We start from the raw sequence: 19,784 nt of genomic DNA on the forward strand, positions 1-19,784 counted from the left end.
ATTTTGTGTGCACAACTTGCATATCAAAATGACCTCCCTGTTGAGCAAACCACACTCTGACCCAGGAACAGGAGACTGCCATGAATGATGAGCCCCTCACAGCACAGCTCATGCTCATTCTCACCATTTGATTTTTTGTGCAGCACCTACAGAACTCCAGGAAAATGGGGCAGGAATTAAGGGACCTGGAGCAGCTTGCCACAATCATCTTTTGGTACCTCTCTGAAGGAGTTCAAACCCCTGGTTCCAAACCAGGAAATATTTAAGAGTTAGGAGAGACACATTTTATGTCTTTTTTGACTGTGTAGACCTTGCACCCACAAACAGACATAGTCTGTGTGTTATACTACTAATGAATGCTCTTGAGTTCTTATTCCTGATGAAGTCAATCCTGAAGGAAAGGTTCATGACTTGCCCCAAGGCCAGGATGCAGAGCTTGCCATACAATTAGCTAGGACAGGTTAGCATAGAAAGAAACTTCTAACAGTAAGGACAATTTTTTGCCTAGAAGTTAATCTGGTGTCAAGCAGGCTGAAGAAAAATCAGCAGTATTCCCAACAAAACAAAAAATATAAACAAACCACAGCAGTTTGTGGTTGGGGGAGAATATATTCTTTTATCCTAAAATAGAGAGATTTGAAGGACAAATGCCAAGAAAAATGAAATAGAAGCTTGCACCTTTAAACATAAGCATGGTACAGTGGTGGTGTGTTTGTTTAACACACAGATGGAAGACTTCAGTCTTTGCCAACCCTTTCCTCAGATGCTGACTTCTACCACATAAATGCTGGAATTGCTGAAACACTGGTACACCACCAGCAGATTTTCCCTGTCCCCCCCAGTTTCCTCACTGCCAAACAGCAATCAAGAACTTTATTGCTGAGTAGTCCCATTTCTATTCCTCCCTTTTTTAGGAGCAAGTTAATTGCCAGCTAAGACTATGGAAATAAAAGAAATGAGATCTATTCCAACCCATCAGTATATCTGAATCCTATCATGTGAGTTGCCAATTGGTTTTCCAGTCCTCATGTTCAATATCTGCTGTTAATTTGCTTGCTATTTCAAGAACTTGAAGACTGTCAGCAAAATCCATGATGCATTACAAAACTTATAATTGAAAAGAAAAAAACAACATCTGATGCTTTTCTGACAGGATAAACATGAAGTCTGAAAGCACTGATCAGACCAAGGGAGAGGTACTAACTTCGAGCTGCTTGTATTAAAATGATTGTAAATGACACAGGGAAAGAAACAGTTATAGAAATAATTTCAAACTAATGCAAAACCACTGACTGAACACACACACACACCCCAGATTTACACTGGGAAAAAAAAAGAAAAGAAAAACATTGCACAAAATATTATTTTTAAATGTCATGACTGCACCCATCCACAATATTTTCTTAAGGCTGCATTATCTATGCCAATTAAAATTTTGCTTCTGAAAAAGAGTTAAGGCACTTCCTCTGGAGTTACTAAAAAAAGCAAATGAAAGCCTTGGCTTCTCAGAGGTGAGCTGTAGTGAGCTGTTTGTTCTTGACCTCTGGATCACCCGACAGATCAAATTCTTGGACATAGGAAAAACCCACTAGTATTCATTAAAAGCAACTGGGAGGCCAGCTTTGTGCTTCTGTTCTTGAGACCTGAACAAGCTACAGCTTGACAAATGTGCAGGATATTGCTGAACAATGCTGCTGTTCCTGTCAAAAGGGAAGAGCTTTATTCCCAGCTTCATTCAGGATGAATTGATTTTCATCACAATGATGCAAATCGCAGATTTCAGTCATTATTTAAATAATCAATTTTAATCTTTCACATTTGTGCTTTTCAGTTATTTCCATGAAGCTGATTTTGTTAACCATAAAATGCATTTATGTCGTTAGCTTCTACATTTTCTTCCCTCAGAAAGATTAACCTATCTATAGTTCTCTAAACAAATGTATATTATTAAAGTCTTGGGTCTTCAGTTTTACTCTCCAGTGCTAGACTGGGGTGGGATTTGTCCATATATTTTGATAGCTAAAAATAATATAAGTTATTGCCTTATTAGATTACTTTATACTTGTGGTTTCTGACATTTTCTGTGGATTTTTATGGAGAACAGAATTTAAAATCTATAAATAAGCCTATTGACTCATTAGCCATGTAATTAACTGTAGTGCATTTCTATGTACAAAAAATAAAGTTTTTTGAAATACTTTTTTCATTTCAACATTTTTGTCTTTCAAACAAAAAAAGCTACCTGTACAGCTAAACAGCAGAACAAAATAAAATATTCTCCCAGAATATTTATTTCTATCAAAACCCATTTTAAACAAACTCTGGCTTCAGTTAGTGGAACCCTCTGGTGATTTGAATGCTTTTAAGGCTTTGCTAGGAAGCAGACATTGCTAAAATATTTGCACTCAAACATCTACAGCACACCCTAGTAAATTCAGTCCATATCACAGATGAACAACTTCAAATATAATTTTAAAAAAGACATGTATTTTAAAACATTTGAATTTATTAAAACTTATATGTACTCACTTATACATATTCAGCACCTGAAGCTGCAGTAAAAACAATTGTCCTTACCCTTTTAGAAACACATCAGTGTGAGTTATGTATACTTTACAAAGAGAGTTTTAAGATTTCATATACCAATTACTGTTTGTACTTTTCATCCTGTTCTATAAGTAGCCTCAACCACAAATGTTCCAAAGGAGAAAATGTTATTATTGGAATCTTGAAAGAGTTTTGACTGGGTAAACTACAAATTATTTTCCAACCAAACAAGAGAGGTTTGTAGGGCAGTCAGAGGAAGAGAAAGGAGGGAAATGTATTTGTGGATTGTTATCTATAGACCAAATAGAAAATCCTCAGCCATTTTGCTTCTTCAAGGTACATCAAAAAATCTGCTACTTAAGGTGTGTCAGTAACATTCCCCACTTCTGAACACAATTCATGTCCCATCCTTGGCTTCTCTTTTAGAGGCTGACTCTCTTCAACTCCCCTCCAGCTAATGCTATTTAATACTCTCAGAACCATCAGGCTAAATTCAAATTTTCTGCTCCTTAGAGGCAGCTGATATGCACCACTGCACATTCCAATTGCAAATACACATGAATGCTCCTGTGTATTGTAAGTTATTTTCTACATACAAATTCTACTAAATTGCAAGTTTGGAGGCACTATTTGAAATCTCTTTGGTCTTTAGAAAGCTTTCAGATGTACCATGAGTAATAACATGTAATGAATATGGACTGGTATTTCTTTTCTGTAGTTACACTGAGTTGGCAATTTACATTTTCTAAATAGATAGATGACTTATAGGCAGTTTTCCCAGTATTCTAGCAATTACTTCTTAGAAACCTCTGACGGGCTAAAACCTCCAGAATCACAGCTGTTATTCTTGGTTTGATCCCTCTTTTTAAATTAAAACCAATAGCTTTATCAGCAAATGAGAATTTTTTCCCCCCTGGAAATACTTACAAAAATGCACATAAATTGAACATGCCAACATATCTCATTTTAGGGTTGGAGCATCTTCTGGGTTAATGGCCACTGTTCTACTTCTGTGACAGAACTAATTGGGGTAAGGAGGCCATAAATGCACACAATCCCCCTCCAAATTCTCTTCCTTCAGGGTAATCTGAAGATTTATAGTAGCAGAGTGAAATGTGATTGGAGGGGAAGGAGAAAAAATTTCAGAAGTACTAACAGGATTGCCTGATCATTCTCTGTCAGTTTCTAAGCACCGAACAGATTTGGAACAGATTTTTCTAGTATCTGATGTGACTTTTCCTTCCTCTCAAAGACCAACTAACCCGCGGGAGAATAGCTGAACTTTCACATTATTTCAGGAACTGTCATTATTAAAAGAATGAAAAACTAGAGAGAAAAGGAGAGAAAGAAAGGAAAGATGAAAACGCATGTCCAAACAAATTATAGCTGATATAAAAAGTTATATTCAAAATGATAGCCTCAACTCCACATGAACAGTTACTCAAAACATGCTTTAACAACAGTTTTTCATGGCTGAACATAAAACATCCTTCAAGAGAGAGGATAAGGGGTTTTTTAGTTAAGTAATATCAGGCTGATGCTACTAGCTAAAGGCTACCACTCAAATTTAAGAAATTAGTAGCTGAAGTCAAGAACGTGAGATTCAGAGCTAGGTCACAGTTTTCTAGCCAGCACTAATGTACACAATATGACAAAAAAAAAGCACTGTCAGAAGCATCAGTGCGTGTGGTGCTGTACAAATCACCAAGGCCTCCAGGCCAAGTGAACAGTCAATAAAGATGAGATGGAAGGGAAAATTGCTAATATCTGTATAGGTTTGCCCCATTCTTAGTTCAGCTCCTGCCATTCCCCTTTCCTCTCCCACTTTCACCTTTAAAGCAAGCCTGACATAAAAAATGTAAGTTATAAGCTTATAATAAACCCTTCTTATAGGTGTGCATAAATTAGCATCTAAGTACCTCAGCTGACAATTGAGAATGCCAAGTAACATAATGATTATCACCATCACTGAAGTTCAGGCTCCTGTTAAAGCCTCAGAGGACTGTGGCTGTTGTTAACATAATAATTTATAACAAGTGCTACCCAAGACTCCAATCCACACAGATATTAGGTATCACAATTAAACAACATGCAGAAAAAACAAGGAAGAGTCTGCTTAGCACAAAACCAGACAGCAATTTCTCGTGCTTGGTGCAGGGGTTGAATGAAATCAAAACTGGCTTGAAATTGCATAATCACAACTTTATAAGCTAAAGAAAACAATGCCTAGAAATGATGAGAAAAAAGGTTTAAAGCACCTGCTGTCTTTTATCCTGTGCTGGGGGTGTTAAGTGCTATGTTACCCACCTATGAGCAGACATAAATACCTAAACAGCACATCTTGTAATGGAGATTCCCTGATACATACTGAGATAGCACTGTAAATAATGAACAGCAAGGAAAGTTTAAAGTGAGACTTACCACGGGGCACCGTATATTCGGAATCCTTTAACTGTTACCTCTGAATCTTGTAAGTAAATACTATTTGTCAGGAGTGACTGAACATTGTCAAAGTCCTCTGGTTTCAATTTGGACACAGAGGGAAAGCGGTAGTAATCTTGTTTAACAAGGTCTGCCATGAATTCCTTATCAAATGTCAGTTCATGATTTCCAGCAATCACTATTTTATATTCATATGGTAGGTTTCCTGCAATAACAAAAAAGAGGACTTAATTAGCACATTTTCCTCCCACACCAGCATTGCCGGCACAATAAGTAGAGAGCCAGCAGTGACAGAATGAGATACCCAAGATCTGTGTGCACCTCCATGTTGAACAGAAGTTATTAATGCTGCTTCTCCTCCACTGAATCAAACTGTTAAAATGTAAAGTAACATCACACAAACCAATGTCATAATAAGAAAGCGTGTGCTGCAGACAAACAGCTCCAAAGGTGGCGTAAACCACCACTGTTCCCTTGCTTTTACCTGATGACACACAAAATGTGACACTAAATTCCATCACTTAATTCATGGGACTGGGACAATCAGCACAGGAGTGACCAGCAGTGAGAAACCTCGGGTGTCTGAGTGGGTGAGCAGAGCAGAGACTGCAGGACCCTTCACAATTAGGCTGCTGATGCTGTTGTTTTTTAAATTATGTAGTTATTTGGATGAATTTGTACAGAGCCCAAAGCCTTCAATAACTGGAATTTATTCCAGATCTAGCCTGTTCCTCAAAGTTCCCATTCACTTGCAACAGATTTCTGTTTTATTATTAGAAATCAGTTTACAGTAGTATCTTATTTGAGTAAGGCACACACATGTAGAAGAAACCATGAAACTCAAGCAAGTACAATATCAGGTAGGAAAAAGGAAATGTGGTTCATACATTTACCATGAGGGTGACACAGAGAGAGTAGAGGCTCAATCACCTCAAGTCAGCACAAATATTTTCAGTGTTTGGAAGAAGGCATGGATCAGGCCCACAGAGCCAGATTTCTGGAGTCTAGAGACAGATTTTCAAGCACTTGGTATCAACAACCAGTGCCAAATCTTCCAAATAAACATACTGGGTGTTGAGCTCCCTTAAAAAATATGGTTCCATGCTGTGGCATCTTCACACGAGTTGGGTTCTTTTAGAAAATCTGTCCCACTGTATCTTGCCAAAAATTACAATCAAGTTTGCATCAAAGCTAAAACCAGACTCACATCTCCTTTCTACAACCTTCATCATCACCTGATTTCCCAGTCTTATACCAAATAATTAATTTGGGTGTATATTCCTAGTAATTATTTTAAAAGGTTGGGTTTGTTTTGGTTGGGTTTTGGTTTTGTTGGGGTTTTCTGTAGGTTTGTTTTTCCCATAAAAGCAGAAAAATATATGGAAAACCATGTGTCCATCTAGAGCTCTGGTACAGCCAACGCCAGACCTGAGGAACACAGCACTGGATTCTGTAGATTTCTTGTGAATACAGTTCTAACCAGATGTGGGTTTGCTAGTTTAAAACTTTCTTTCAGCTTTCAAAATTGACTGGGTTTGTGGTGTTTTTTTAAAAGAAGTTTCAAAGTAAAGCTGTAAGTATTACAACAAGATGAAGTTTCCCCTAAATAACACTTAAGGGGAACCAGTCAAAACCTTCAGCTTTTCAATATTTACAGTACAGAAACAGAAATTATACAAGATATGTATATAAACATCATCTCTGCAAAATTAGTTAATTCTGGATAGGAAAACAAGAAGCCATAAATCCCCTGAAAAAAAAAAAACAAGCTGGCATCTTTATAGACACCTCACATCTGAACAAAATACAGATCATACATATTCATAACTCTGTGGTGCTGCATTACATTAGAAGCTGGGGGAATGCAATAATGCTACTCTACAGCTTATGCCTCACTTCTTTCCCTCTTCCCTCCCCTCCCCCAGTCTCTGCTTCATGCTGCTCTGCAATTCATTTTTATTTAAAAACTTGATGTGGCAGGTACCTACAATTCCTGCTCCCCGTGACTCCTGGGTACAAGGTAAAATTGCTATTTTCTCCTCTCTCAGGAAACATAAAAGATACCACTGGCATGAAATTTGATGCACTTGTCATAACTATCAATCCCCCAAAACAAGCTAGATGTGATTAAATTCTCAGCAAAGTAAGATGGAGACGTTAAATTCAGGTTTCTGCCATGTTATCAACATTTGCCAGTTCTAGCAGGAAAAACTTCTGATTTAACTGGATAAATGTCCAAGCAAACTTGGACACTTTCTCCCATTTATTTTGGTACAGCTGAAAATCAGCTCATTTTGTGGATATTATATCCAATTAAGTCTGGAACATTTTTCCTTTCAGTCAAGCTTTTTTATCTTAAAACACCTTGAAAAAGATGTTTTATTAAAGTAAGACTTCAGAGAAGCTCTGCTTGGTCAGTTCTTGAGAGCCAGGCAGAGGCCAGGAGTCCCTGGGAGGGAAAAGCATCTCCTTGGTTGTACCAGGGCATTCAAGACACAACCAGAACAGTGAAACCAACACAGGGACAGAGGAATAGGTAAAACAGGCCCCAGGAGCCACCCCACAGGGACCAAAGTTCATCAACACCTCGTTCTTAGCTCCAGGTTAAAATTACTGCATGCCCATGGCCTGTGAGCTAGAGTGTGGATGGCTGTGGATGTGTATCCCATACAGCAAGAAGAAGAGATGTGCTTCACTCCATATCTGCTCATACTTTAATATTAACCACAGGATGGATGAAAAGGCTCTCCACCCATTTTCCCCACTTTATAAGCACTCACATTTTGCTTTCTTCTCCCAGAACTGGTTTGGGTGCTAGCATTGAAAATGCAAACACACCAAAAGCCAGGCCCAAGAAAAGGGGATTAGTAAGAAGTCTCATCCATTTCTTTCCTCTTCCCTTAGGAAAGACTATATAGCATTAATCACAGTAATAAATTACCTGCAATCAGATTAGCTATTTATTCATCACATTCAGGTTTTCCCTTTCTGAAAGGCCCTCTGGCAGGGCACAACATTCATTCCCTCTGATATAATTTATAAAATATTTTGGCGTGTTTTCTTTTGGCAGACCTGCCCTTTATCTATAATCTGCTGACCTCCTGCATTTAATACGGAAGCATAAACAGCCACACACCAAATCTCCTACTCCATGGTATTTTAGTTCCATCTTGACCAGATTAATCTCCATCCGTGCTGTCTGTACAGAGAGATGCTGCAGCACAATGAAGAGGTTGAAAGGCATTTCCTCATTTTCCTTTGCTACGTTTTAGTTAACTCCATTTGGTCTTTATTAGTCTAATTTCCTAATGATTCCATTTTCCATCACGCATCAGTAATATTATTCATTCTAATTTACACTGTGAATCTGGAAAAGACAGAATAATCACTTTTCAAACTAGGAAAAGAGTTTGATCTGTTTGCTGGGAAAAAGCACTTCTGAAACCCCTATTATCAAGTCCCAGGATAATAAATGAATTTAAATTAAAAATACTTCAATGTTTAACAGGTGAGATCAAAAGGCTAAAACTGCAGTTACTAAAAAGGTCTGTGTGCCAGGTCTGTAAAATAAAGTCACTTATGCTGGAACGTTTGAAATACTCTTTATTTATGTGTCTATACATGTGTCTATGTGTTTGCTCAAGTGTGTCTTGACTATATATATAGATACAAATATTCTGGTTTTCAATACCTGCCCTCAACAGTATAAACAAAGGCTCAGTGTAATCACTGATCAAGGAAAAATTGCAAATAGACAAATTGTTCTCTTGTGGAAGATAAAAACTCAGTATCACTCTTGCTAGAATAAGAACAAAGTTAGTTTACTGTGGCTAACTTGTAAAACTGAAATTGTTTATAATAAATACATTCACCTAGAAGCCACACAAGATTTCTCTGACTTATTTAACAAGTCAACCCTAAATCTCCAGTCCCACATATTTTTGTCCCCCCAGCATTCACCCTCACTGCTGTGCCACCCTCACTCTGTGCCAACCAGAGGATTTGGTGGCCGCAGAGCACAGTGGCTCAGGAAACTGATCCCAGCTGAAAATTGATGTAGTAAAACCAGAATGAGGTTCTGTGAACACTGGTAAGGCAGGAATTCTTTCACAGGCTGCAACCACTCAGATCGCTTCAAAAGCAGCTGAACCAGACACTGACAATACATCTATTACATGGGACAAAGGAAAAAGCTGGGGGAAACTGGGGTTTGTGGGGCTTTTTTTTAACCTAAGCGAGTAGGTGTTCCTTTTTTTGTGGTTTTAAGTTCACTTTAAGGACTGGATTCTAGGAGCCCTTAATCTGCTAAATAACCATTCCCATTTTAATGGCATGCTTCATAGGAGCACAATTTAGTGACACAGCCTGGTTCTGGTTCTGTAGAGCTGCCAGGCATGACAAGGAGTGTGACTGGCAATGAATGTTAACTGCTGAGTCCCTATAAAAATAGAAAATCACATTATTTTTTGATGCCTGTTACCTACAGAACCCATAGGGAAGTAGGGGAATAAGAAATAATGTGATAGTAGCTATCTGTATAGTGGTAGAAAACTGTATTTACACACAAATGCTATTTAAGTGCTTTTGATGTGAAGCTCTGAATATGCATACACACTCATTAGCTACTCAAATCACCCAACACTTCCATGAAGCATGAAGCATTTTCATGCCCATTTCATAGCCTCATAGACCCTTTGGCCATATGTTGAGAAATGGGCTGAGAAACCTTGAAGTACAAATCTTAGCCACTTCAAAAAGAGGGAAATCTGTAGAACTGAGATGCTTGTGCAAGTGAATCATCTCAAATTTATGGTATATCAGGTTTCTCATGTAAAGCCCACTGCATCTCAGGGCCATGGCTACTCTGTCTTCCCAGCATTTACACACAATCACACACACAGGCCCCTTTCGTCTGTTTAAAAGAACAAAATAATATCTCAAAAGATATTATTTCTCTTTTAGCTCCAACAAATGAGTTTGACTGACTCACACCTTCAAATTATAAGCTGGACTTCTCTCAGTTGCAGGTACCGAGATCCAAAACTGGGCAGGAAAAACATCTTTTCTAGGATGAGATTGACCAATTGACTGTGAAAATATCTTGGTTGTTTTAGTCAAACAGCCTTCACAAAAGGTCCTCAAGGAATATCTAAAACTAATGTCAACCAATACACTGTCTGAAACATAATCCATGAATCTCTATGAATTTTACCTCTCTGTGTCTGTATAAATCTATGAATGAAACAATAAAAAAACAACAACAAAAAAAAGAAAAAACAAAACAACACAAAAAACACCCACAAACAGGGAAATAAAAGAACATGCATGGAACCACAACATGCTTCTAAAAGAAGTACAAAGAAATAGAGTGTCTTTCAAAATCTTCCTGATGAGAATTATTCCGTCAGCTTTTTTAACTACCATCGGTTCAGATACCTCTTTTTTTCTTTTTTTTTTCTACTCCAAAAGATTCTGGGGAAGGAAAAAACTAAGGCAAAACACCCAACCAAGCAAAAGGAGCAGAGGAATGAAAGTTTAACTGTTTTGCCTGTATGCAAAGAAAACATCGGCCGCAGCACAGGGAGAAGCAAAGGCTGAGACCCTTGAATTCCTGTGATAAATCTCAAGCTTGTACATTAAAGCTCCCCTTTGTTGAAAACGCTGTTAGACACAACAAAACAGCAATGTTAGGTAAGCACAAGCTCTGCCTCTGACCTTTCACTCTGTAACCGTCAGGCTTCATTAATTTCCAGAGGGCCTGACAGCTCCAGCGTTAATACTCACACTTGCGGATCGAGCCACACAGCAGGGTCAGACTGCTACCTTCTCCTCTCAAACTCATGCATTAGGATTTCTTCCATGCTGGCAATGGAAAACCAAGTCTAAGAAACATTAAACACAAAAAACTACGTTACAATAATGCCAAGGTTGAGTCATAAACCCATGAAAGCAAGGAAGCAGTGAGTGAATCTTGCCAGTGAGGCAGTGCCAAGGTACAGCAGCAAACGCGGGTCCTCTCCGAGTGACCCCAGACACAGGTTTGCTGCTGAACCTACACAGGCACTGGGGAGAAACCTGACTGCAGAATGGTGGCACCTAACACCACATTCTCCCACTTTTTGTCTCTCCCATAGGTAAATGAAGTGAATTTTGCACAAAACTGGGCTGTAACATCACCAAGTGCAGCACGAACCCTGCACCAGGGCCATGTATCAACCATGGCTCTGATTTAACCATGCTCTGCATTGGTAACAGTTCCTTGCTTTTATGTATTTATGTCTCAACCATAACATTATTCTAATGTAACTGTTTGTGATTAATATCCTCCTCTCTGGTATAAGAAAATATCTAGCATAACATAAGCAACTATTTTTTGTTTCACTTCAGTGCTTCACAGCTTCCTTAGCATTATGTGATCATTGTCTGTGGTGGGGTTTGAACTCAAAGTTGTTTGGAATTTCACTGGGCTGCTGTTATTGAAACATTTTTTCTTCAAACATGGAAAGCTTCACTAAAGTTTTATCAATAACTGCATGGCATTTATTTGTTTTGAACAGACTGAATCTGAAGTTTTTGTTTAGTCTAACCTTAAAAAAATAAAAAATAAAAAAAAATAACCAAACCTCCAGATTTTGCAGCTCACTGCCAACTCTAGGTGTAAGTGCCCCAAATTGACTTTAAAATCCTGAAATTTTAAACAGAAGGAACACAGATTTCTCTGCTTGCTAGTCCCTGGAAAGACTCTTTTCAGGCTTGTAATTATGTAACCTAGAAGAAAGAGCTTTCAAGGAAAAAAAAAGATGTCAGCTAACTTGAAATCAAGAAGGCTGACAGATACGAAGCTTCCCTTTAAATATGGCAAACTCTGGAAACAACACCCTACCTTGAAATTGCCTTATTTTCCTCTTACATTTTCAAGAAAATGCTTCTTGCAGAAATGGTAGTTCCTGCTACCCTGCTCTTTGACACAGCAAAGCAATCCACAAAGGACCACTGGCACTGCTGTGATGCTATATGTGCACTTTCTAAAGACCCTTTAAGTGAAACAGCATTCAATTGGGAAAATATAGAAGATTTTCAGGAAAGAGCATCTTTGTCTGGCAGAGCTGAAGGATGTTCCTCTAAACAGAATTACCCCACATTTACACTTATGAGATCTGCATCTCACCCCCTGTAGTTTCAAGTCTATAGTCTATGGATACTGCAGACACACAGAAATGTGTTACATTTCATCCAAGAGAAGCTCACATTTTCTCTTGCCATCAGCATCTTAATGTACGAGGGCTGATAACTTTTAGACCAATTTCAACTCAATGGGGTTTCAAATGGCTCAGATGCTGAATTCTGAATACCAAATGGGAACATAAACTCTGCCTTCACAGAGCCAGTGGGGCTAACTAGAAATGTTCTCCTTGAACTTGATTAAGACTCAATTGAAAATGAACATTTTTGGTGACTATTAAATTAGGCTAAAGTATAGAAATGCACCCTAAGACTATCTAAATCTAATAAGAAAAAGCCATCTCTATTTCAAAATTTTCAAAGCATTCTTCATAACTGCCTCACAGATCAATTTACATGGTACTTTTGCCAATAAGCAAAAGGAAATCAGAGGTTCCAATTGGCTTAACTCATATTGGAAAGTGCGAAAGTAAACGCTGGGAAATGCAATTACTGCAAACAAACTCCATTTTCTCCACTCAGGAGGGAATTTCAGGGAACATTTTATTGCCTTCAAATAATATTTCCAAAGGCATCAATACACAATTCTATTTTCTTTTTGGAGTCCCCCCCCACCTAATCCTGCATAAAGAAACTCACCAGATTTTGAAATATATTGGTTGCTGATATTACCTTGTGGATGCTCACACAGTATCAATTTAAATGGTTTTTATCCATGAATCTTAAAAATACAGGGAAGAGTCACTGTTTGACAGAAACAGATCTGGACCTACTTCCCATAACATACCCTTGTCTCTGTAATTTACAATTCTGATTAAGTCTTTTTTTCTAAAGTAGATGAATAAAAGCCTTCAAAAAGGAGGTCATCTTCAGAAACAATTATACAGAAAGTAATTAAGCTAATCATAATTATCACAGACAATGTCCTGGTATTTTCATGTACATATATTTTCACACTGTAAAAGGCCAACAAATGTTAGGGACAAGGTTTTCCAGACAAACTAAATTCTTTATTTTAAAAGATAAACAAATCAAAATACCAATTCTTCACTATTTACTGAAGGAAATGAGAAGGATGAATGCAGAATGCAGTTCTAGATTCTGCCCCAAAATTTTTCTGCCTTATTGACAGGCACCTTTATGTGACAAAACCTTTTCTGTCCACAGGACATCTCTATTGGGGGTATTTCCAGTATTTGCCTACCTACCATAACACAAACAAACCTATCCATCCACCAGGAAACATGCACAATTAAAAAAATCTGTTTCTCTTCTCCCTGACATTTGTTCCATTATTTTTCTCATTTTTAATGAAAGTCTTTAAGGCTTACAAGGCACAAAACAGTAGGCAGAAACTTTCCTCTATCTCACAGCCCAGTCAGTATTTCTGAAAAAATCCCTCCCAAATGCCTCCTTTTCTTCTGTATCTCAAGGAAATGTTAAGTGTGTTTCTTATGAGGAGGAAAAATCTCAAACATATGAAGAAACTTATGATAACTATTTTAGTTTTCTTTCTATAACACAGTATACCACACAGAACTTCTCAATATGTATACATGGAACTGAAACTAGTACATTTTTAGTAAGCTACAAAATATATTTGGGCTAATGCAACATAAATTCCTACAATAATAAGGGGGCAAAAGTAAGTAGAGACAGCAAGAATAAACACAAAGAAAACAAGCTGAAAGGAAAAAGAAGAAATAAAATAATTTTTCAATATTTCAAAAGTTTTAAAAGCATGGACTTTTATTGAAAAGCAGGACATCAGATTTTTATTAACTCTGACAATGCAACAATCTCCAGTGTGCTAAAGCAATTACCAGCTTTTGAAATTTTACCCTGTGGTCATGCTTTTAACTTGTAAACATTTAAGTGTAAGAAGCAAGTTTGAAATTCAAAGGTCGCTTTAAACGTATTTTCAGACGGTGAAACTTATGTTTACTGGGAGTTGTTTCTTCCTTTTTTGAGTTGGAAGAGGAGAAATCAAACACCTGAACTAAAGTCCATTTCTAGAAGGAGCCTGCTACCCCTTTGACAGCACTTTGTATTTCAGAACAACCTCCACTGTTCTTTCCTGAAACCTTTAGAGAAAGTCCACAGAGAATGCAAAGAGAAATTACAGTCAACTAAAAATATCCAGGCAGGTCTTTACAAACCTCCAGTATTATTATCTGAATCCTACATTTAAATTTATTATTTTAAATAAACCTAAACATTCCATTATAGTCTTTCAAGATGAACTTGGATACCAGGAATCTCCTGAGTCTTGTAAGGAAATTCCTTTTAATAACCCAGCCCACAGAGAGGTTTCTTAGCTACTAAAGGAGACAACCAAATCACTCCAGCTGTATCATGTTATTACAAGGAAATAGATTCTTCTTTCCCCCCCTAGCCATCTAGAATTGTCTGAGCAGAATGGCACAGCCTCAGACACCTTCCTTTTATGTTTAAGCATATATAGTAACTCCATACAATAAATGAGAGGAGAAAACTTTAAGCCTGATAAATGCCTACAGCAGTAACAATGGAAATTGGTGCTAGTGATGCCTGGCTTCCAAACCTCACCCCTGCTACTATTTCTTGCCACCTCCTCTCTTCTCCTGGCTTTGCCTAATTTTGAGTTACAAAATTTATGTTACATCATGACAGAAAGCTCAGAGTGAAGTTTTTTAAAAATCCAAGGCACCAGTCTTAGCATTTCAGTGGGCAAACCTATGTGCTAAAATACCTAATGGTCCTTCCTAAGAAGAAAGGACAAAAATAAGAATGAAAAATCATATGTATAATTTAAACTCCATTCTGCATTATAAAGAGCCTGAGTGCTTGATTTGTGATGGAATTCAGGTAAAATTCTTATATTTTCTATCCTTGTCAGTACAAGTACACAGGCCCTTTGCTGCAGTCACCTCAGCTCCTTTAACTACCCAGTCTATTAAGGTTACAAAATGTTTTTAAACCAAGTTAAATGAATATATGAGATTGACAACATTTGTACCCACGCATTATAATTTTCAAGGAATATTTTCACAAGGTGCTGCAAAATCTATATGATGCAGCATCTGTCATTTCAGATTCATTGTATACAGCAGTACACTGAGGATTCTGGTACATGACAAATACTCCTCTGTAATTAAATGCTATCATTAACTGTTGGGGCATGCAGTATTTGCAATTTTTCAACTTGTGTGCTTTCTGCAGAGTAGGCTTTCTCTTGACTTGAGCATTTTAGCCATAATTTGTAAAAGAAAAAAAAAAAAAAAAAGAAAAAAAAGGAATGAAAAACCTGCCATAAAACAACTTGATACACAGACCTTAAATTATTTCAACTAAAGTGGCAACTGTAGTTAATCGCAGGTGGCCATTAAGACAGAGCACTAAGAGAAAAGCTATTTCAGTCACTTACACAAAGGTAACAATTTATTTCTTATTTATACTCCTTTCTGCTAAGGTTTTGCCCTCTCACCTCCAAGGCAAGCATCATTGTTTTTACAGCTGGCTTCACGGAAGCAGTTGTTTATGAATGGCTATATTGCTTCCACTATAACCCTACACACATCCTCTCCAGTAACTCAAAAGCCAGGACCCAGTTTAAGGCAGATAACCAGTGCTGTCACTCACCAGAGCAGTGGCTCTTCCTTCCTTCTGTCCCCAGGGCATCCCCACAGCCCTCCCTGCTCACACAATCCCTGCCCACCTTTCACACTCCAGATAATGGCACAGAATTATAATTTACAACCAGGAGACTGAAAATGGTGAATGACTTTCCCTCCAGTGCTTGTCAGGGAATTACTCTGCCTGGGGTTTGATGAGGGGATGTTGGGGACCTTTATTCTCAGGACCACAAGTATGGCTACAGCTACATTATTTTATTCCCAGGGACCACTGAAGCTTGGAGCAGGGACAGAAGTGAGCAGCAGGAATGAACTCCTTCCCCACAATGCTCAGGAGACAGCTCCTGCACTACCATGCAGGAAACTTGATGGTGCCTTGCAGCTTTTCTGCTTATCTGTCAGTTACTGAAGGCAAATGGAGTAAGGAGTAAGGCGACTAAGGAGTGGGGAGTATTAAAAGTAAGGTTTGATGGAGAGTATCTCAGGTAACAGTAGGAAAATATGGGGTAATTTTTTATCATTTGCTGCTCTGTTTTAAACTAAAAGTATGTTGTCCGGCTACACAAGAAAACATTTTTCTCTTAAAAAAAAATTTTCTCTTCACCAAGAGAAGACACTGCCTGTTTATCTTGTAACCACCCTACAAAGTTCCTCACATTGTCATCCTCATGCTGACAAAGCCTGACAAAGAAAACCCAAATCCCTTTAGCTCTGAGAGAAAGGGTTCTCTTCTCCTTTTTCTCCCCACCAGTGGTACCAGAGTGCTCACAAATACAACTACTGTCCTCTGAAATCAGAATACTCCCTAACTACAGTCAATAAAGATTTCAACCTCTTCTAACAGGTGTGATGGGGTAGATGGTGGGGATGGAATTGCACAGATCTTTGTATCAGAGCCCTTTTATGCCAATGCATTCTGCTCCTAATACATAAAATGCACACAGAAGCTCAAATCCTTGGCTTCAGAGCACTGCAACAAGATTAATTAGCAAGCCATGAAGGCTGGCTATAGCCAGCAGGAACAACCTGTTTTTCTTTAAAAAAAAATAAATAAAAAGTTAGTAATCCTTGGAACATTTATTAACCCTGTAACACAGGTAATTACTGTAAGATAAAGGTCTGCCAGTTTTGCATTAACATAAAGTGCTCCATGTTATGTTTCCACAGCACAGAAATGTCCTCAATAGTGTGAACGAAGGCTAACACTGGAGTTTTAGTTTTGATTCAATCCCCCCCCTCCCCAGTCTAACATTTATAGCAGATCTCAGTAGCTGGCCACAGAAAAAAAACCTATTTTATACAAGCCAAAAAGAGGCAGGATGGCATTTCACCGAGATACCCTTTTGTAGCTCAGTGTAAGGTAATCACAGGCATTTCCTAAAATGCAGAACTGAAAAGAGGAATGGGGGTGGGAAGCACAAAACCCAAAGATCATTCCTGCTGTCTCCTCGGTTTTGTAGTTGCATACAACATCTTAAAAAAAAAAAAAGTGGTGATTAAAGGGAAAAAAAAAAAAAAAGCTTTGTAATCGACAGGACACTGCCAACCAGCTTTAAATTGAATTACACAGCCTGCTAATCTTTATGATGAAATAAAATTTCTTTGAACACTACACATAATACTGAAATCTGCAGTGCTTTCTCTCCCCAGCCCCAACCTCGCTCTGCTAAAAGCAACTCCTCCACTCCAAAACCATTGTTCTTTCTAAGCAGGAATGTGATGCTCTACTAACAGAAAGACTTATTTTAATTAGATATTGTTAATACTGTCTGTGCAATGTGAAGATTTAGGAGAGGCATTTCTGCACTTGTATTTTTGATGCAAGATTTAATTTGTAAGTGACAACATAAATTGGTGGTCTGCAATGAATACAGACTTGCCATTGAAATCCTTCTCATGTTATGATTTGTCACTGCAGCAGCAATGCTGGAGGAAGAGTCTGATGACAATGTCTATAAAACTTTCTATTTGGGTGGCATCACTTGTTTCTTGCCTGGTCAATATAACAACCATAAATCTTTGTTCTCTTTTAAAGTGGATTTGCGGGAAAGAGGGAATTGAAAGGAAAAATTATTTTGGTTATTTGATAAATTTGTTTTGGTTATGATTTCTTGTTTGAAATTTGATCATCCTCCTCTTTTAAGACAACAGCAGATCCAAGGGAAGCAGATCCAAGAAATGACTGAGCAATTATTGTGATGGAAAGTCCTATCCAAGAGTTGTGCAACACTTTCCAGCTCTCACTGGCTCCTTTCTTGCATTGTAAATTACCAGATGAATACATTAGGTTTAAACATATAAAGAGCCACTCAATCCAGAACATTATTCTCTTTGAAAGCACATTACACCTGAGCCAAGTTTTCTAATGGCTGTCAAACAACACTTTAATGCTTGGTTTGACTAACCATGACAGGTAGTACACAACGTGTATAGAGAATTTTACACTGTCTCTCTAGTAAATTAGTGACTATAGAATCAGGGAAAAACCTCCAAGTTTCTCTGTGTGGCATTAAGAGAGAGTTAAAACAGGTTCTGTGGAATGTCTTCATGAAAAGGTGCCAGAAATAACAAGAGCAAAATAAGAAACAACTGAGGAGATATGAATAAACTTAAACTACTCCTTGTGTATGAATTCCACTTTAGTCGGTGGAAATTTTACTATCTTGACACTAATTTTTATACAATTTCTTCTATTTTGCCTTTTATGATATACTTCTAGGGTTCTGTTTTCCACAAAGCATCTCGTATCTGACTCAGAGCTGAGGATAGTTATGAAGAAGCAGCTATAATAACCAGAGCATGAAAGTAGAATTTCACACCATTTTTTCACTTTTGCTTTCACATTTCATTGTAGATTGCTACATCAGGAAAACATCATTCAGCTTATTAGCAAAAATCCACACGGCTGCATCTCCCCACAATTTTATATATGCAATAAAATGTAACATTAAAAACATGTTTGTATGCCTCTGAAAAGAAAAAGAATTTAAGATTAGTATTAACATACCTAAAAAAGGTGTAGCCAAATAAAAGCTGAGCACTGATGACTGATTTAAGTCAAGCCATATCGGAACTTTAGTTCTAAGTACAAATGAGATATTAGCCATGACATTAAAACACAGCTGAAGTTAGAACAACAAAAAGAAAATACTTCTAAGTAGTGACACTGCAATAAAATCTAAATAAATTTGGAAGAAACCTTTAAAAGCTTTACCATAACGACAGTAATATACATAATCCAGAGAACTAAATAATTTAATACAACCACCAAAGAAAAAAACACCAACCTTGAAGGCTCTCGATTTAATCTTATAAATCAAGTTTGTTTTGGGTTTGTTTTTTATGAAATCCCATCAACTTCTTCCAAAGTCACCATCTATTAGCACCTATAATCAACAAGTAGGCACAATCAAACTGCCTGTACAGCCTTCCCAGTGCATCTTCAGGTCCCCGTTACTCTCCAGTTCAGAGCATCTCTGACATAAGCAGCCAAATGGTCAGGATCCTCCAGCTCCCACAGAACTCCCACCAGCATCAGGACAGCAGAATGCCAGCAGGCAGCTCAGTCTCTTATTTCAATGTCTCCCATTCCTGCATCTGAAGCCTAAAGAAGCTCCTCAGCAGAGCCACTTGCAGAAGAAGGAGCTGTTTTCAAAATGAGACTGTTAACAGGTTTTCCAGGGAATTGCTTTCCTCTCTCCCAGAACAGCTGTGCAAAACTCATACATACTTCCAGGGTTTAAGCTACCTCAGCATTTTCTTTCACTTGCAATGAATGCAATTTTCACTCAAGTGCTAAGAGTTTTGTTTATCAAAATGGTGTTTTATGTTTGGTTGATTATTCATTCTAGCTATAACAAGTAGAGCAATATAAGGTTCAAAATATGCTCCAGATGGTAGAACCACAAATCAGAAGTAAATCAATTTATAAAAATAGGAATATATTTGGGTCTATTGACAGAATTTTACATTAAAATATTCATAAGCTTCTTTCTAAAT

At 37.7% G+C, this 19,784-nt stretch overlaps 1 protein-coding gene and 1 long non-coding RNA gene across 3 annotated transcripts in view; one reads left to right on the forward strand and one right to left on the reverse strand.

The window, feature by feature from the left end:
• The window catches only part of LOC139804468 (uncharacterized), a 244,637-nt gene that overhangs the window by 147,355 nt on the left and 77,498 nt on the right, over nucleotides 1-19,784 (forward strand). The gene's annotated exons all lie outside the window — the stretch shown is intronic.
• Nucleotides 1-19,784, reverse strand: part of MPPED2 (metallophosphoesterase domain containing 2) — a 96,194-nt gene that overhangs the window by 35,052 nt on the left and 41,358 nt on the right. For both annotated transcript variants that reach the window (XM_071761726.1, XM_071761727.1), the window contains exon 4: nucleotides 4,969-5,194. In XM_071761726.1, the coding sequence (XP_071617827.1) occupies nucleotides 4,969-5,194 (226 nt within the window). The remainder of the gene's footprint in view (nucleotides 1-4,968; nucleotides 5,195-19,784) is intronic.

This window comes from Heliangelus exortis, chromosome 18, assembly GCF_036169615.1.
Source record: "Heliangelus exortis chromosome 18, bHelExo1.hap1, whole genome shotgun sequence".
In the NCBI taxonomy this organism is placed as follows: Eukaryota; Metazoa; Chordata; class Aves; order Apodiformes; family Trochilidae; genus Heliangelus; species Heliangelus exortis.